Source organism: Haliotis rufescens, unplaced genomic scaffold, assembly GCF_023055435.1.
Source record: "Haliotis rufescens isolate VD_foot unplaced genomic scaffold, xgHalRufe1.0.p SCAF_5, whole genome shotgun sequence".
Taxonomy (NCBI): Eukaryota; Metazoa; Mollusca; class Gastropoda; order Lepetellida; family Haliotidae; genus Haliotis; species Haliotis rufescens.
The window spans coordinates 1,868,429-1,885,272 of NW_025964223.1; the positions used below are offsets into that span (position 1 = coordinate 1,868,429).

At 43.9% G+C, this 16,844-nt stretch overlaps 1 protein-coding gene across 1 annotated transcript in view; it reads left to right on the forward strand.

Annotated features, from left to right (window-relative positions):
* Positions 1-11,041, forward strand: part of LOC124115316 (inhibitor of Bruton tyrosine kinase-like) — a 36,547-nt gene extending 25,506 nt beyond the window's left edge. Inside the window, exons 18-26 of the mRNA XM_048383961.1 lie at positions 412-513; positions 1,719-1,836; positions 2,455-2,515; positions 3,038-3,352; positions 5,180-5,415; positions 7,368-7,508; positions 8,742-8,894; positions 9,074-9,281; positions 10,011-11,041. Coding sequence (XP_048239918.1) covers positions 412-513; positions 1,719-1,836; positions 2,455-2,515; positions 3,038-3,352; positions 5,180-5,415; positions 7,368-7,508; positions 8,742-8,894; positions 9,074-9,281; positions 10,011-10,163 — 1,487 coding nt within the window. The 3' untranslated portion in view covers positions 10,164-11,041. The remainder of the gene's footprint in view (positions 1-411; positions 514-1,718; positions 1,837-2,454; positions 2,516-3,037; positions 3,353-5,179; positions 5,416-7,367; positions 7,509-8,741; positions 8,895-9,073; positions 9,282-10,010) is intronic.
* Positions 11,042-16,844: the final 5,803 nt, after the last annotated feature.

The following is a 16,844-nucleotide window of genomic DNA, read 5'->3' on the forward strand; positions in this document are numbered from 1 at the left end:
GAGTTGTGTCCCTTGGGCATGCCGAAACCTATGATTGTGGATTTGAATCCTGGTTCGCCCCGATTATGTTTCAAGGTTTGTCAGCACCATACCCGTGCTCGTGGGTTTCACCGAAGTGGTAAACGTCTGAGACCTGCATCATCTCAGGCTTTCCTCCCACATTAAGCTGACACGCCGCGTTATAACTGGAAAAAGTGGCGTTAAATCACTGTCACTCACTCACTCACTCACTCACTCACTCACTCACTCACTCACTCACTCACTCACTCACTCACCCACCCACCCACCCACCCACTCACTCACTCACTCACTCACTCACTCTGTCCATGAAGCAAGTGTGACAATCTGTGTATTTCCCGAGCAACACCTCATGAAGTAGTCTTGATGTCCCATTACTGATCACTGTTACAGACTGCCAGAAGGTGGAGCTGTTGTGCAATGTGCTGGTGGTGGCGGACCAGCTCCTGGCCGTGCGACTCAAGGAAATGTGTGAGGTGTCCCTGGCCAATCTCAGTAAGTGCATCACTGTGGAAGTGCATCACTGTTACTGGCAAGGCTGCTGGCTGCCGTTGTACAAAATGATCTTTGCGCTGAGGTGATCCAACTCTCATACCTTAACTTAGACCAATCTCATTACAATCAGATCTTAGTTCTCGCTACTGCTAAACAAAGATCTGAGGACATCCCATTATGGGTCACGTCAGACTGACATTGCACAAACTTTGACCGACCAATTAAATGACTGACAAGAAGTTGACATTAGCCAATCAGAAGGCAGCTTTCTCGTGCTTTACGGCACTAATTTCAAATTGGCAACTAAGCTTCGAAACATATTTTGACAAATTCTTGATAAAAAATTTGAAACATGAACAAAAGAACATTCTGGAATGGCTAATAGATGGTCTAGATTGTATGGATTCAGTCATTAAGCCTGTATCTATAGTCGGAATACCCCGTGTTAAAGTTTTCGAGGTTGCATTATGACAATCATAGCGTTATGATGATTGTAACGCCTACTCTTTATCATAGACTTATGACAATCATAACACTATAATGATTGTAACTCCTATACTTTAATATAGACTTTTTGAAATCGTAGCACTATGATGATCGGTACTGCCATACTTTAATACAGACTTTTTACATTCGTAGCACTATAATGATTGTATACTTTAATATAGACTTACGGGGTGCATGGGTGGCCCAGTCGTCTAAGGCGCCGCGATTCGCTGTGCAGAGTTGCGTCCCTTGGACACGCCAGAAACCTATGATTGTGGGTTCGAATCCTGGTTCGCCCCGATTATGTTTCTAGGTTTGTCAGCACCATACCCGTGCTCGTGGGTTTCACCGAAATGGTTAACGTCTGAGACCTGCATCACTTTGGGCTATCCTCCCACATTAAACTTACACGCCGCGATATAACTGGAATACTGTTAAAAGCGGCGTTAAACTCACTCACTCACTAATATAGACTTACAACCATCGTAGCACTATGATGTAAGAGGTGACAAATGGGTCGATTGCTCAGGCTTTGTGACTGGGTTTATTGTGTGTCATCGTACCTCAACAGCATGGGTTGTTGCTCACCATATTGATCACTGGTTTGTCTGGTCCAGGCTTAATTATTTACAGGCCCCCATCATATTGCTGGGATGTTGTTGAGTGCAGCGTTAAACAAAAGAAAACAAATGAAGCCATGTGGCTGTGTGTTGTTGCAGTAACATTCCGCAACGTTGGTGAGATCCTGGAGTTTGCATCCATGTACAACGCCACGCAGCTGAGGGCGACATGTCAGCAGTTTATCTCTCTTAACTTGGCAGCTCTCCTGGAAGGAAGGTTAGTTGTTCACACTTCTTTCTCCTCTGTCATGTATGATTTATTAACCATCACACTACATCGTTAGAACATTGATAACTACAATTAAATTTTGACATGGTTGATGTGTTTGTGGAAAAAAACAAGAAAAATGTTAAACTATAACCCTATTAACTATAAAATATTGAATTAAAGAAAAGACTTCGATATTTTTTTCGTTTATGGAGGTATAAACATTAAAAACAGTATGTATACTGTGTAACTGTGTAACTAATTTACAAGAAGTGTGCACACCAGATTTTACGTTTAAAAATCCATAAACAGTTAGGAAAGGATTATTATTTAAGAATTGATAATTAGTATGTAAAAATGATTGGTAGTCTAGTAGTGAATGGAAATAGAAAAATCTTACACCAGTAGCTTTCATTCTGTGTGTCATTCACAGTATAAAATTCAAAATCTGTTTCACTCTACTCAGCAACCTGTCTTGTCAAATTGCCTCAAGACCTTGGTATTCATTCTTTGCTTCTTCTTACTGCTGCTGCACCTTCTGTTGCTGTTGTTGCTGCACCTGCTGCTGCTGTTGTTGCTGCTCCTGCTGCTCCTGCTGCTGCTGCTGCTGCTGTGGCTGCTGTGCAGGTATCTGGATGTGCTGAGTGGGGACACGATGGTGGAGCTGAAGGAGTACTACCGAGACAAGGTGAGACCAGAAACATCTCCCATGGTCACTGTGGTCCCATGTGTTGTACGAGGCGGTGACCGAGTAGTTCGGGTCATCAGGCTGGATGACTTGTACCAACGGCATAGGACATTCATCATTATATGAATCACTGGTTTGTGTGTCCAGACTTGACTTTTTACTGGCTGCCATATAGAGCTGAAATATCACTGAGTGATGCAAGGAAAGCTGCAGAAACCTATGATCGTTGTTTCGGGTGGCATATCTTCCAACTCGTTTCCAACTTTTTTCTAACATATTTCCAACTTATTTCCAATTCATTTCCAACTTATTTCCAACTTTTTTCCTAGTCATTCCAACCTATTAGCAGCTCATTTCCAATATTTCCAACCTATTGCCAACATATTTCCAACTTTTTTCCTTGTCATTTCCAACCTATTTGCAACTCATTTCCAACATTTCCAACTTATTTCCAACATATTACCAACTTATTGCCAACGTATTTCCAACACATTTCCAACTTATTTCCAACCTTCTCCACAGCTGTCATGTATGTGTAGAAGACTGATAACTCCGTACAGCGGTGCTCCAGAGAGAGACTACCTGGAGTCCCTGGCAGCCAAGTACCAGGATGAGGAGGACAAGCCCAGCCACGATGTTTCGTCAAAGAAACACAAGCCCAAGAAAAGACGCAGTCGAACCAAGAGCACGAGTGATGAGACAGACAAGGGCAGACCAGGTGAAGTTCCCTCTCGCGGAGACCGACACGTCTCCATCAGCTCAGATATAAGTGTGGAGGAAGAACGGGATGAGGAAGAACAGGAACATCCCGAGGAGAAAACACCAGAAGCTACACCAGTAAGTAAAGCATAGTAGAGACGTAAAGATTTTTTAGTTGCATGTAATTCTGTGCACCTGACAGAAAGTCAAATGAACTTATGTCACTGACTGCATGTACATCTTCTGTCATCACTGACATCCAATGACATGCCCAACAGTTTGAGAATCAAAAATAGATTTTGATGTCCGCATGCCCCCCCGCAATCATATCAAAACATATTACACCTAAAGGTAAAGACATGAACAGTTGTCTGCCTCTGTGGCCTTGTGCATAGATCAGGTGCTCGGAGATCGCCTCTGTGGCCTAGTATATAGAGCATCCGCCTGGAGACCACCTCCATGTCCTAGTGAATAGAGCATCTCCCCGGAGACCACCTCCATGTCCTAGTGTATAGAGCATCTGTCTGGAGACCACCTCCATGTCCTAGTGTATAGAGCATCTGCCCGGAGACCACCTCCCTGTCCTAGTGTATAGAGCATCTGTCTGGAGACCACCTCCCTGTCCTAGTGTATAGAGCATCTGTCTGGAGACCACCTCCATGTCCTAGTGTATAGAGCATCTCCTCAGAGACCACCTCGCTGTCCTAGTGTATAGAGCATCTCCTCGGAGACCACCTCCATGTCCTAGTGTATAGAGCATCTCCCCAGAGACCACCTCCATGTCCTAGTGTATAGAGCATCTGCCCGGAGACCACCTCCATGTCTTAGTGTATAGAGCATGTGACTGGAGACCACCTCCATGTCCTAGTGTATAGAGCATCTCCCCGGAGACCACCTCCATGTCCTATTGTATAGAGCATCTCCCCAGAGACCACCTCCATGTCCTAGTGTATAGAGCATCTGCCTGGAGACCACATCCATGCCCTAGTGTATAGAGCATCTGCCTGGAGACCACCTCCATGTCCTAGTGTATAGAGCATCTGCCTGGAGACCACTTCCATGTCCTAGTGTATAGAGCATCTGCCTGGAGACCACCTCCATGTCCTAGTGTATAGAGCATCTGCCTGGAGACCACCTCCATCTCCTATTGTATAGAGCATCTCCCCGGAGTCCGCCTCTGTGGCCAAGTGCATAGAGCATCTGCCTGGAGACAACATCCATGTCCTAGTGTATTGAGCATCTGCCTGGAGACCACCTCCATGTCGTAGTGTATAGGGCATCTCCCCGGAGACCACCTCCATGCCCTAGTGTATCGAGCATCTCCCCGGAGACCACCTCCATGCCCTAGTGTATAGAGCATCTGCCTGGAGACCACATCCATGCCCTAGTGTATAGAGCATCTGCCTGGAGACCACCTCCATCTCCTATTGTATAGAGCATCTCCCCGGAGTCCGCCTCTGTGGCCAAGTGTATAGAGCATCTGTCTGGAGATCACCTCCATGGCCTTATGTATAGACCACCTCACCTCACCTCACCAATCCTCACCTCACCAATCCTCACCTCACCTCACCACCTCACCTCACCTCACCTCACCTCACCAATCCTCACCTCACCTCACCTCACCAAGCCAAGCCAAGCCAAGCCAACACCACTGGGGATCATATGGGGGACCCGTTGTTTCAGGAATCAGGATCTTTTCTGTACAGAGTTGCCTCCCTTAGGCATGCCAGAATCCTATGGTTCATCCTGTTGATTCTTAGTTTGTCAGCAGCTGCCCATATTCATGGGATTCGTTGAAGTGGTAAAGTCAGTTGTAGTAATGAAAAGTGGAATGTCTGTATCGAGACTAAAGTGAGACTAAAGTGTCAATAAAAATTACATAATGTTACAGGTAGAACTAGTGTTTGAATAATCAAGGTCTCACTGTAGAAGCATTTTTTTAAAGAATATGTTCTTTGTCTTCAGGTGAAACCAACAGATCAGCATTGCCCCACTCCTAGTGCTACTATCCCAGTGCCAGGGAGGGGGAAAGAAAACCCCTGGGGGTACAGCAGCCCCTCTTCTCCAAGGGGAATCTGGGGAGCAGGTTCCCCCCCACCCCCAGAGTCACTGCCCTCACCCCAGAGCCCCCCGGGTGGGGTCAGTCTCCGGGACATCATGAGTCAGCAGAAAGCGAGGATCAGCCACAGTACAGAGAAGAGGTGAGTGTCATCGCCTCATGAGTCCACACCGCCTCCGTGATCTTGTGGTAGAGCGTCTGCCCTGAGAGCGGCCGCATCATACCAAAAGACGTTAAAAGATGGTCCTTGTTGTTACCCTGTCTGCGCTTTGCATTAAGGGGCTAAAACAAGGACTGTTCAGCTCAGAGTCAGTACACTATGTCTGAGTGGGTATTATCTGCGGCATTGTATGTCAGTGGGCTAGCACTATAAATTGGCATCAGTCCGGAATAGAAGCAGCTACACACACACACACTCATGTGCATGCACGTCGACATTTAAGTGCAATAATCTTGGACGCGATGTTAACCCCATTTCACCACACCTCACCATCACTGAGTCCAGCCTGTGTCTGGCAACAAGCCCTCAACAGAGATAGAATGTATTCACAAAGAAGGATGCTCAGTCTCTGGACCTCTCCACGACTTTGACAGCCACCTATTGCACTCATCAGATCCGGGGTAGAATAGGTCTTCAGCAACCCGTGCTTGCTGTAAAAGGTGACTATGCTTGTCATAAGAGGCAATTTACGGGATCAGGTGGTCAGGCTTGCTGACTTGGTTGATGCATGTCATCGATCCCAATTGCGTAGCTCGATGTTCATGATGTCAATCACTGGATTGTCTGGTTCAGACTTGATTATTTTCAGACCACCATCATTTAGCTGGAATATTGCCATGTGCAGTGTCAAACAACAAACGAACAAACAAAAAACTCATCATTGCAGCTGTGACATGTTGCTTCAAGTTAACAATCTGCTTTGACAATTGTTCAAATGTTTACTATCTTTCAAATCATCCCAGTCAGGATGCACAACCTTTGTTAAGCAGTAGGATGGTCACTGCTGTCTGGGGGATAAAGCGTCTGCCAGGAGAGCGATAGGTTGGTGGTTCCATCCCTGACCACGTCATAGCAACAGACGTTAAGTTGTGGTAATTGTCTCCCTGCCTGGCGCTCTTCATTGTAGGGTGTAAAGCAAGGACCGATTGGCTTGGATTCAGTGTACTACGTCTGAGTATTGTATCCATGCTAGTCTGTGGCATGGTATCTCAGGAGGCTATCACTGTGGTCCATGCAAGTCTCTATTTTAGTGTGTGGCGGTCCAGTACCTAAGTGGTGAAAGCGTTCGCTTGTCATGCCAAAGACCCGGATTTGATTCCCGACATAGGTATAATGTGTGAGGCTGATTACTGGTGTCCCCAGACATAATAATGCTGAAATATTGCTAAAAGCGGCATAAAACTATGCACTCACTCACTCACTCACTCACTCACTCACTCACTCACTCACTCACTCACTCACTCACTCACTCACTCACTCACTCTACATAAGTGCAATAATCTTGAACATGACATGAAACCCCATTTAAGCTCACCAGGAGCATGATCACATGACCGTAATAATCTGTTTTGATGAGCTGGAAGGAAGTAATTATTTCTATATTGAAAACCATATACAGAGGCTGACAGTATTGATGTCAGTATTGTTCTTATGTCTTTAAATATTGCTTCAACTAGGGGTGGAACGACACAGCTAGGTCATGATACAATAAGTATCACAATATATTTGTGACGATATGATATGTATTGTGATACGCATATTAGATACTTGTTGCCTAGAAATATTTCAGAGCACGTTCAAAACGTAAAGCTTCATATTGATACATGGTCGTAGTGGCTGTTATTAGCAGTGAACTTGAAACCCTAATTACAACACATTTCGTGATATTTGACTGACAAAAATGCAGGGTGTCATTTTACGAGTAGTAGTTAATTTCTTTTAGCAAATGTATTTTATTTGTAGCGTATCGATACAGAAGAAAATGTATTGTGTATTGTATCGTCGCATGAAAACTCTCGATGTATTGTTTCGCACCTAGCTACAAGCATGTGTGTAATGAGAATGTGTGTGATGAGAATGGTGTTCTGCTTCAGGGCCCCTGGGGGGAAGGTGTCGTGGAAGGAGGTCAAGAAGCAGCAGAACAAAGCTGCGCAGGACGCTGCAGCGCAGAAACAGGCAGCATCTGTAACATCACCAACATCACCAGCACCAGCCAAACAATCTACATGTCCATGGTAAGATGCCAGATTGTTTTTTGTGAAAAGGGCATATATTGTTTGTGAAAGAAATATGTGATGCACAGGCTTCTTTTGGTAGATCCGATATGTTATTGTGGTTATGAGGGAATTTCATCGAAATCATCCCTTATCCGGGATCTGCTTGGTTTGGGTCCTGTAGGGGTCGGTGATGTGTGTTTCCTGAATGTCTTGTGTTGTCCTGTAGGGGTCAGTGATGTGTGTTTCCTGACTGTCTTGTGTTGTCATGTAGGGGTCGGTGATGTGTGTTTCCTGACTGTCTTGTGTTGTCCTGTAGGGGTCGGTGATGTGTGTTTCCTGACTGTCTTGTGTTGTCCTGTAGGGGTCGGTGATGTGTGTTTCCTGGATGTTTTGTGTTGTCCTGTAGGGGTCAGTGATGTGTGTTTCCTGAATATCTTGTGTTGTCCTGTAGGGGTCGGTGATGTGTATTTCCTGAATGTCCTGTGTTGTCCTGTAGGGGTCAGTGATGTGTGTTTCCTGAATATCTTGTGTTGTCCTGTAGGGGTCGGTGATGTGTGTTTCCTGAATGTCTTGTGTTGTCCTGTTGGGGTCAGTGATGTGTGTTTCCTGAATGTCTTGTGTTTTCCCGTAGGGGTCAGTGATGTGTGTTTCCTGAATGTCTTGTGTTTTCCTGTAGGGGTCAGTGATGTGTGTTTCCTGAATGTGTTAAGTTGTCCTGTAGGGGTCAGTGATGTGTGTTTCCTGAATGTCTTGTGTTTTCACGTAGGGGTCAGTGATGTGTGTTTCCTGAATGTCTTGTGTTTTCCCGTAGGGGTCAGTGATGTGTGTTTCCTGAATGTCTTGTGTTGTCCTGTAGGGGTCGGTGATGTGTGTTTCCTGACTGTCTTGTGTTGTCCTGTAGGGGTCAGTGATGTGTGTTTCCTGAATGTCTTGTGTTTTCCCGTAGGGGTCAGTGATGTGTGTTTCCTGAATGTCTTGTGTTGTCCTGTAGGGGTCAGTGATGTGTGTTTCCTGACTGTCTTGTGTTGTCCTGTCGGGGTCAGTGATGTGTGTTTCCTGAATGTCTTGTGTTTTCCCGTAGGGGTCAGTGATGTGTGTTTCCTGAATGTCTTGTGTTTTCCTGTAGGGGTCAGTGATGTGTGTTTCCTGAATGTCTTGTGTTTTCCCGTAGGGGTCAGTGATGTGTGTTTCCTGAATGTGTTATGTTGTCCTGTAGGGGTCAGTGATGTGTGTTTCCTGAATGTGTTATAGGGGGTCTGTGAGCAAAGTGGTGAAGTCGTTTCGAGACCTGCTGTTGGAAGACAAGGTGCCGCAGGGTGACAGTAACAACACAATCACCATCAAGACAACTACCAAACCTGCATCTGCGCCAAGCAAACCTGCTTCGTCAAGAGAACACATGAGGTGAGTTACTGTTGATGTTGAACTTGTTTACTAACATCACTGATTTCTGTTTTACACTAAATGTCAATTGTTCATGTTCATGTTCTCTGCTCGTTAATTTGTTCAAACTTAAAGGAGCAAGTATTTTATTTTATTAACAAGTTGTGTTTTTCACTGTTGTATAAAAACACACTTTGCAGCTGGGGACTGCCGACCCGAAATGCACCTCGATCGCGCCCCTCAAGCCAGTCCGAACCAGTAGCCATGCCGGCCACGCCCACCAACCCCTGGGTGACGACCGTGGCCAACAGTCCCCCTGCATCCAGCTTCTCGGACATCTTACGGGATGAGCAGGCGAGGAAGAAGACCTTGGACTATGCCAGCAAGAAGCCACTTAATCTAATACAGGTAGTTATAATGTTTGCACATCACCCCTGTTACTTGAGCAGTGGAAATTGTTGGTTTATCGTGAGGGAAATAGGGTTTGATGTACCTTCTGTTGGTTGGTTGGTTGGTTTGTTGTTTAACGCCCAGTCAGAAATATTCCAGCTATATGACGGCGGTCTGTAAATAATCGAGTCTGGACCAGACAATCCAGTGATTGATATCATGCGGATCGATCCATGCAATTGGGATCGATGACATGTATCAACCAAGTCAGCGAGCCTAACCACCCAATCCCGTTAGTCGCCTTTTACGACAAGCATAGTCGCCTTTTACGTCAAGCATGGGTTGCTGAAAACCTATTCAACCCCGGATCTTCACGGGTCTGATGTACATTCTGTGCTGCCCTGTATTGCAAGCCACAGCAAGCCGTAGTCTCAGAGGAAAAAGCCTACACCAAATGTATCTTACAGCCATGTTTATCATTTACAACTTGAAAACAAATCGAAGTGTTGTTTTTTTGTATGGCTTTGTGCATCACGTACCCCCGAATAGCTGGAATATTGCTGATGCGGCTTAAAGCAACACTTACTTATGCATCATGTACATCTAGAGTTAGTGTTATATACATTACGAGTACATGGAAATGAATATTGAAATTTTTGTTTATATATATGTATATATTGACATTCCTCACTGTAAGGGGCTTAAAGTGTAGGCAATGTATTTTCACGTTGTACACCATTGTTGCAGATCGAGGAGCAGGCCATTCAGCAGCTGCTGGGGCACTACCAATCAGGGGGAGACAACCAGGACGAGCACGTCACCGTGGAGCGCGTTCCCCAGGTCACTGCCGCTCCCCTCTGGTCTGTCAGTAAACAGAGAGCCAATCAGGCCAAGTTCTGAGTCCACGATGTGTCATCATGAACAATAGGACAGCCACGCCAATTTCTGACTGCATAACGTAACTTCAACAAGTCAACATCGGTAATCAACTCGGGACTACGTCTAAAAACAGCATGAGATACCAGGCCAATTTCTGACTGCATAACGTAACTTCGACAAGGCAACAGTGTCAAGATCAGTCATCAACTCGGGACAACGTCTAAAACCAGCATGAGATACCAAACCAATTGTGACACTATCAATGAAAACACAGGAAAACCAGTTCCTGCTGACACCACTCTTGCCTCTATAAGCATCAGTACAGGAACAGGAGGTTTAGCCAAGTATTGGACAAGACATCATTATGAGAAGGGCAGTGCATGGACGAGATACAAGCACCCAATACACATAGTTCACAGTACAGATCAGAGAAAGTCACCATCAAATGGTCTGGTACAAACCATATTGGACAATATATGCAGAGAGATGGACATAGATAACATATGTGTCCAAAATAACTGCCTGCCCACCTGCCCGTGGCTGCTAACTTTCCTGTTGGGCTGCATGAAATTTTCCTCCACCTGACAAATGTCTGACAGATAATTTTAAGACTACTTACATATTCAGTTATATCATAACTCCTCGTAAATTCTAAAGTGCATTTTTCAACTGAATCAAGACATGATTTGTTTTCTATTTTTCTTGATTTTTCAATACTTATAATGTGTGAATGTGGGCAGGTTACTTTGAAGATGGGCAGGCAACATCTGTGGGTCACCTGCCCGGACTGTCTTGAATTGATTTTAGTGGTGGTATTGACATGCTCATTTCATCATCAAGCCTCCATCTCTGGTTGATCACACTCTGGTGAAGGAAGATGAAAGGGGCACCTGCTCATAGTTGTATGAACATTCCTAATGGGGAATTGTAGGCGAGATCATCAGCTATATGCTTCCACCTCTCACTGATCACACACTGGTTGAAGGAAGATGAAAGGGGCACCTGCTGATAGTTGTATGAACATTCCTAATGGGAAATTTGGACAAGATCATCAGCTATATGCTTCCACCTCTGGCCAGGGAACATCCAAATCTTGCAAGTGAAAGGGGCATCTGCTGTTCATTCCTAATGGTGCATCATACACACAGCTATAGGCTTCCACCTCTCTTCAACGCCAAACTCTGACATAAGAAAGGGGCACCTACTGATAGATTCAATACAATCCTTTGGTGGATTGTATGTGCAACATATTAGCTTCATCTGTGGGAGTGTTGCCTGCTGGCACTGGTCCTGCAGCCAAACATCGAGCGCTGAAGTGTTTTTAGGTAGAAATGACAAAATTGTGGACTATTTTCCTGTGTACGTCATCATAAGGACTAGCTCATCAGTAACCTTGTACCTTTGTCAGGTCAATCGCCACGGAAAGGGGCACCTGCTGAACATGGAGAAAAGTGTCAATTTGGATTCTCAAGCAATTGACCTTAAAACAGTGTTGATGAAGGTGTGTTTCATGAAACATGATAACATATAGAAACATTCTCCAACAAGTTTGTAATTCTACCAGCCCTTTTGATACCTTTTACTTACAAAACTGGCTCAGGCTAGTGGGCTAGTGCTAATGTGTTGTTGTCATTGTAGCACACTGTACAGCAATTATACACCGGGCAGTCTTGTTTAATGTTGGTTAGGGCAGTGGGAAGACACTGACAGAGGATGACAATGACATTTACTGACGTGGTCTTCTATTCCTTGGACATTTATCTCTTCTATTGAAAAGGATGTTTACCTCAGTGTGAATATATCAGATGGTGCTGGTTTCATGAGATTTTGAATTTTTCATTGTAAATGTCATGGTATCACTATACGGTAGATTTCATGTCAAAAGTGGGGGCCAGTTGTCTAAAGCGCCGCGATTCGATGTGCAGAGTTGCGACCCTTGCACCTATGATTGTGGGTTCGAATCCTGGTTCGTCCCGATTATGTTTCAAGGTTTGTCAGCACCATACCCGTGCTCGTGGGTTTCACCGAAGTGGTAAACGTCCGAGACCTGCATAACTTCGGGCTTTCCTCCCACATTAAGCTGACACGCCGTGATATAACTGGAATAATGTTAAAAGCGGCGTTAAATAGAGAATCTCACCTGAGTGTCTTTGATATCAAATGTATCAACACGAGTTGATAAAAGAGGCTAGACGAGGATTTTTGCCACTTTTATCAACGAGTGTTGATATATTTGATATCAAAAGACACGAGGGTGAGATTTTATTTATAATCCAACATCATTGTTTCAACTTTTTCAATTTGTAGACAGTAATTAGCAGTGTTTTCAGTGTAAAAATCAGTAGCAGAGCCATTAGTGATGTCATTTGATTGTGATGTCATGGTAACCGGTGACATCACAATGGTCTGCTAAGCATTGGTGATGTAATTTCATTGCAGCGATATCTACAGTGTAGATATCGCTTGATCTAATCCAAGCGATATCTCCTGTGGGAGCCAGTTTGGGATGATAAACCCAACTCACTCACTCACAAGAGTTCTTAAAGTGGATGCCAAGACAAATTACGTGGTATGGGGGATGCCTGGAGAAGAGGGAATGCTCATATGCTGTGATGTCATTCCTATTGTGAGGTCATATATCAAGGCTGTCAGTGTTAGAGTGACAATGGTGTTTGTATTCCATCAACAATGCTGTATGTACGGTGCGTGAAATAATTATTACCCATGTGCTTGATATGGAATTTTACTTATGTTGAACCATATAGAAATTAAATGTAATATTGTTATTGTAGTGTTGTAATCAACTTGAACTCATTGATAATAGCGTCACTTCTCGTCATGGGTAGACAGGAGGTGGTAGCTTCCTTGAAGGTGGAGGTCCGTGTGTACATACTGTACAATGTGAAAAGACTGTGTTATTTGTGTACGTACTGTACAGTGTGAATAGACTGTGTTATTTATGACTGGGTGCATGGGATGTGGCAGTGGGATGCACTAGCTAATAGGTAGCAACTGCCAACATGTTGAGGAATAGCATTTAGTTTGAACATCTTGAAGAATTAAATGGGAACTACCTATTGAGGCCTTTTTGGGCCACTTGGTTTTTTCTATTTTTCTTGAAATTTCAAGATTCTATGTTAAAAGAAACATGTGTTGAAAGTTCTTATTATAATCTTAAAATTTGAAGATCATTATCTTGAAATTTCAACTTAATATGTATCTTGAAATTTCATCCATGTGTCTTGAAATTTAAACTTCAAGGGAAAAGAAATGGCCCTAAAAGGCTTCTGTACAGGACAGTTTGACTGTTTTAAGCCATGTTAGGTCATTCAGCACCCACTTGGTTTATCTGCAAACTCAAATTTAATGATTGATGTCAATCTGGTAATTACTTTAATTAAACAGACACAATGTCTCAGATTCTCACAGGACCCAAATTTCGGCCCCCCCCCCCCCCCCCCCGCCAAAAAAAAATAGGCTTTCTCTGTGGAGCATAGACAATTACTTCTAAGTTCTATTACTCCTTGTATGTAAATAAATGTAAATTGTCTAACCGCAAAGCTATAGCAGAAATAGAGGTTGGCTGGAGTGGCAAGATGGGCCTCTAAGAACCACAGAAAGGTCCATCCTCTAGAGTCAAGTGTATCATGTCTCTATTCTGTTGTCATGGACACCTGGACCCATTCTCCACCGTACCTTTGTTCTGAACCTGATTTCAAATGGCACGATGCTAAGATTAACATCCAATCAAATTACTCACATGAGCGATAGAAATTCTGTGCTGAGACAGAGATAAGAGAGGGTTAGATTGTGATGTGATGGCGATGATTCTGAAACTGTTGTGAGGAATGGCGATTCAATACACTGAGGGGGCACAGGTGGCCCAGTCGACTAAGGAGCCGCGATTCGCTGTATAGAGTTGCATCCCTTGGGCACGCCAGAAACCTATGATTGTGGGTTCGAATCCTGGTTCGCCCCAATTATGTTTCTAGGTTTGTCAGCCATACCTGTACTTGTGGGTTTCATCAAAGTGTTAGAAGCCTGAGACCTGCATCACTTCGGGCTTTCCTCCCACATTAAGCTGACACGCCGTGATATAACTGGAATACTGTTAAAAGCGGCGTTTAACCCAACTCACTCACTCAATACACTAGACAGATGAGAATGCAGACAAAATTAATTGTTATTTATGTTATGTTTTTGTATGCAATTTTTATGACTCGACAGTTTGAAGTCATCCATTTATTGAATGAACACTGAAAGGGTTTGTCCTGTTGAACATGTAGATATGTAAATATATAATTGAACACTGAACAGCAACATTGATTGTACATACACTCTTGCCATGTCCATCGAGGTTGTGGTGGCAGCATTCTCCATCAGGGTATGTGATAGCTCATAGGCGTCTGATTTGTGTGTATTGGCATTTGTTTATGGCAGTGCTTCCTGTACTTCATGTTGATGTCAGTCCTCGACAGATAAATAGAAGTTGTAGCAGTGTCATGAGGAGCATATGTGGTTTTATGCATCCCATGTTACATTTTATGCTACTTGCCTCTGGTTGAAAACCTTACAAGGGACGCATAACACCACATATACCTCGAGCATGTCATTGATCCCAATTGCGTGGATCGTACTCATGATATTAATTACCGTATTGTCTGGTCCAGACTCAATTATTTACAGACCGCCGTCATATAGCTGGAATATTGCTGAGTGAGGTGTTAAACAACAAACCAACCAACATATACCTCGAGTAATGCTGCTACAACAAATTTATATTGCCGACATGTTTCAATTTGCCATTGTAGAGAAATTAAAGCAAATTGAATATTGATAGAAAACAGCCAAGGTTGTGCTGTGTCATGTGACTTGCATTGACTCAGAAACACTGTAGCTTTTTGCTTTGAAGCGGGGTATAAGGGATTTATTCTCCTGCTCAGAAATTTATTTCCCTCCCAGGCGGGATCATAGTATTTTATCAAGATCACGAACCAATCAGATCTGAACATTCTGACATTGAGATGAGATGAATATATTTATGATTAATTGCTCTACTGACTGAATAATGTGCCAACAAGTTGTTTATTTTTGTAACAGGTAGGCCTGTGTTGAATATTCTGTGTATGACAACAATTTGAGGAGTATTATTGACTGTATTTGATGCTATATTTCCGACCACAACAAATCGATAAGTTGTTTATGAGGAATTGTTTCTCCAAATGTGTAGCCATTGATACGTTGTGTGCCATTTACGAAGCAGCAACATTGCTTCTGGGTCCATTTTGTCGGTGAATCCATTTGTAACAAAAAAAATATATTTTCAGCATTATCAATGAATTTTGTTATTTAGAGCCCCAAACTAAATTTAAAAGCCAATGAAAATCTCAAAATTAAAACTGTATTCTAGTGATAACTACTGGTACTTGTGAACGTTTTAACTTAAAATGGCATGGTAACAGGTTCGTGGTTACAAGGATTGTTTTTGACAAACTTTAGGAAACATATTTGTGTGGAATCAGTTTCCTTGAAGTGAGTGAGTGAGTGAGTATGGTTTTACGCCGCTTTTAGCAATATTCCAGCAATATCACGGTGGGGGACACCAGAAATGGACTTAGCACATTGTACCCATGTGGGGAATCAAACAGGGGTCTTCGACATGACGAGCGAACGCTTTAACCACTAGGCTACCCGAGCGCCCTTCATTTCCTTAAACCAAAGGGGCGGTCGGGTAGCCTAGTGGTTAAAGCGTTCGCTCGTCACGCCGAAGACCCGGGTTTGATTCCCGACGTGGGTACAATGTGTGAAGCTCATTTCTGGTGTCCCCTGCTGTGATATTGCTGGAATATTGCTAAAAGCGGCGTAAAACCATACTCACTCACTCACTCACTCCTTAAACCAGATTAAGTTTTAATTGTGAGCTTGGACAAATGTAGGACAATGCTCTCACTCCCTACCTTTGACGAACCCAAGCCATTGAACAGTTGGTTACTTTGTTGTGGTCTGTGTTCTTATGAATTGATCATGTCCACATCCTCACCATGCAACACTGTCCTCACAGGGCTGGTACTGTATTATATGTATGTGACGTCACATGTAACTCCGGACAGTGGCTAGCCTAGTTTTTCCAGCTGTATGACGACAGTCTGTAAATATTCATTGATCTACGCAACTGGACTACGATGACATGCATCAACCACGTCAGCGAGCCAGACCACCTGATCCCATTAGTAGCGGCCGCCTCCGTGGTCTTGTGGTAGAGCGTCCGCCCGGAGAGCGGAAGGTCCGGGGTTCGATCCCCGGCCGCGTCATACCAAAAGACGTTAAAAGATGGTACTTGTTGTTACCCTGTCTGGCGCTCGACATTAAGGGGCTAAAACAAGGACTGGTCGGCTCGGAGTCAGTATACTGTGTCTGAGTGGGGTATTCATGTTAAACTGCGGCATGGTATCTCAGTGAGCTAGCACTATAAATCGGCATCAGTCCGGACTAGTACAAGCAGCCACACACACACATACACGTGCATGCACGTCGCTATATAAGTGCAATAATCTTGGACGCGACGTAAAACCCAATTTCACCTCACCCATTAGTAGCCTTTTTACGACAAGCATGGGTTGATGAGACCTATTCTAACCTGGATCTTCATGGGTTGGCTAGCCTAGTGGTTACTGCTGTCTCATCACACCAAAGGTCCGAGTT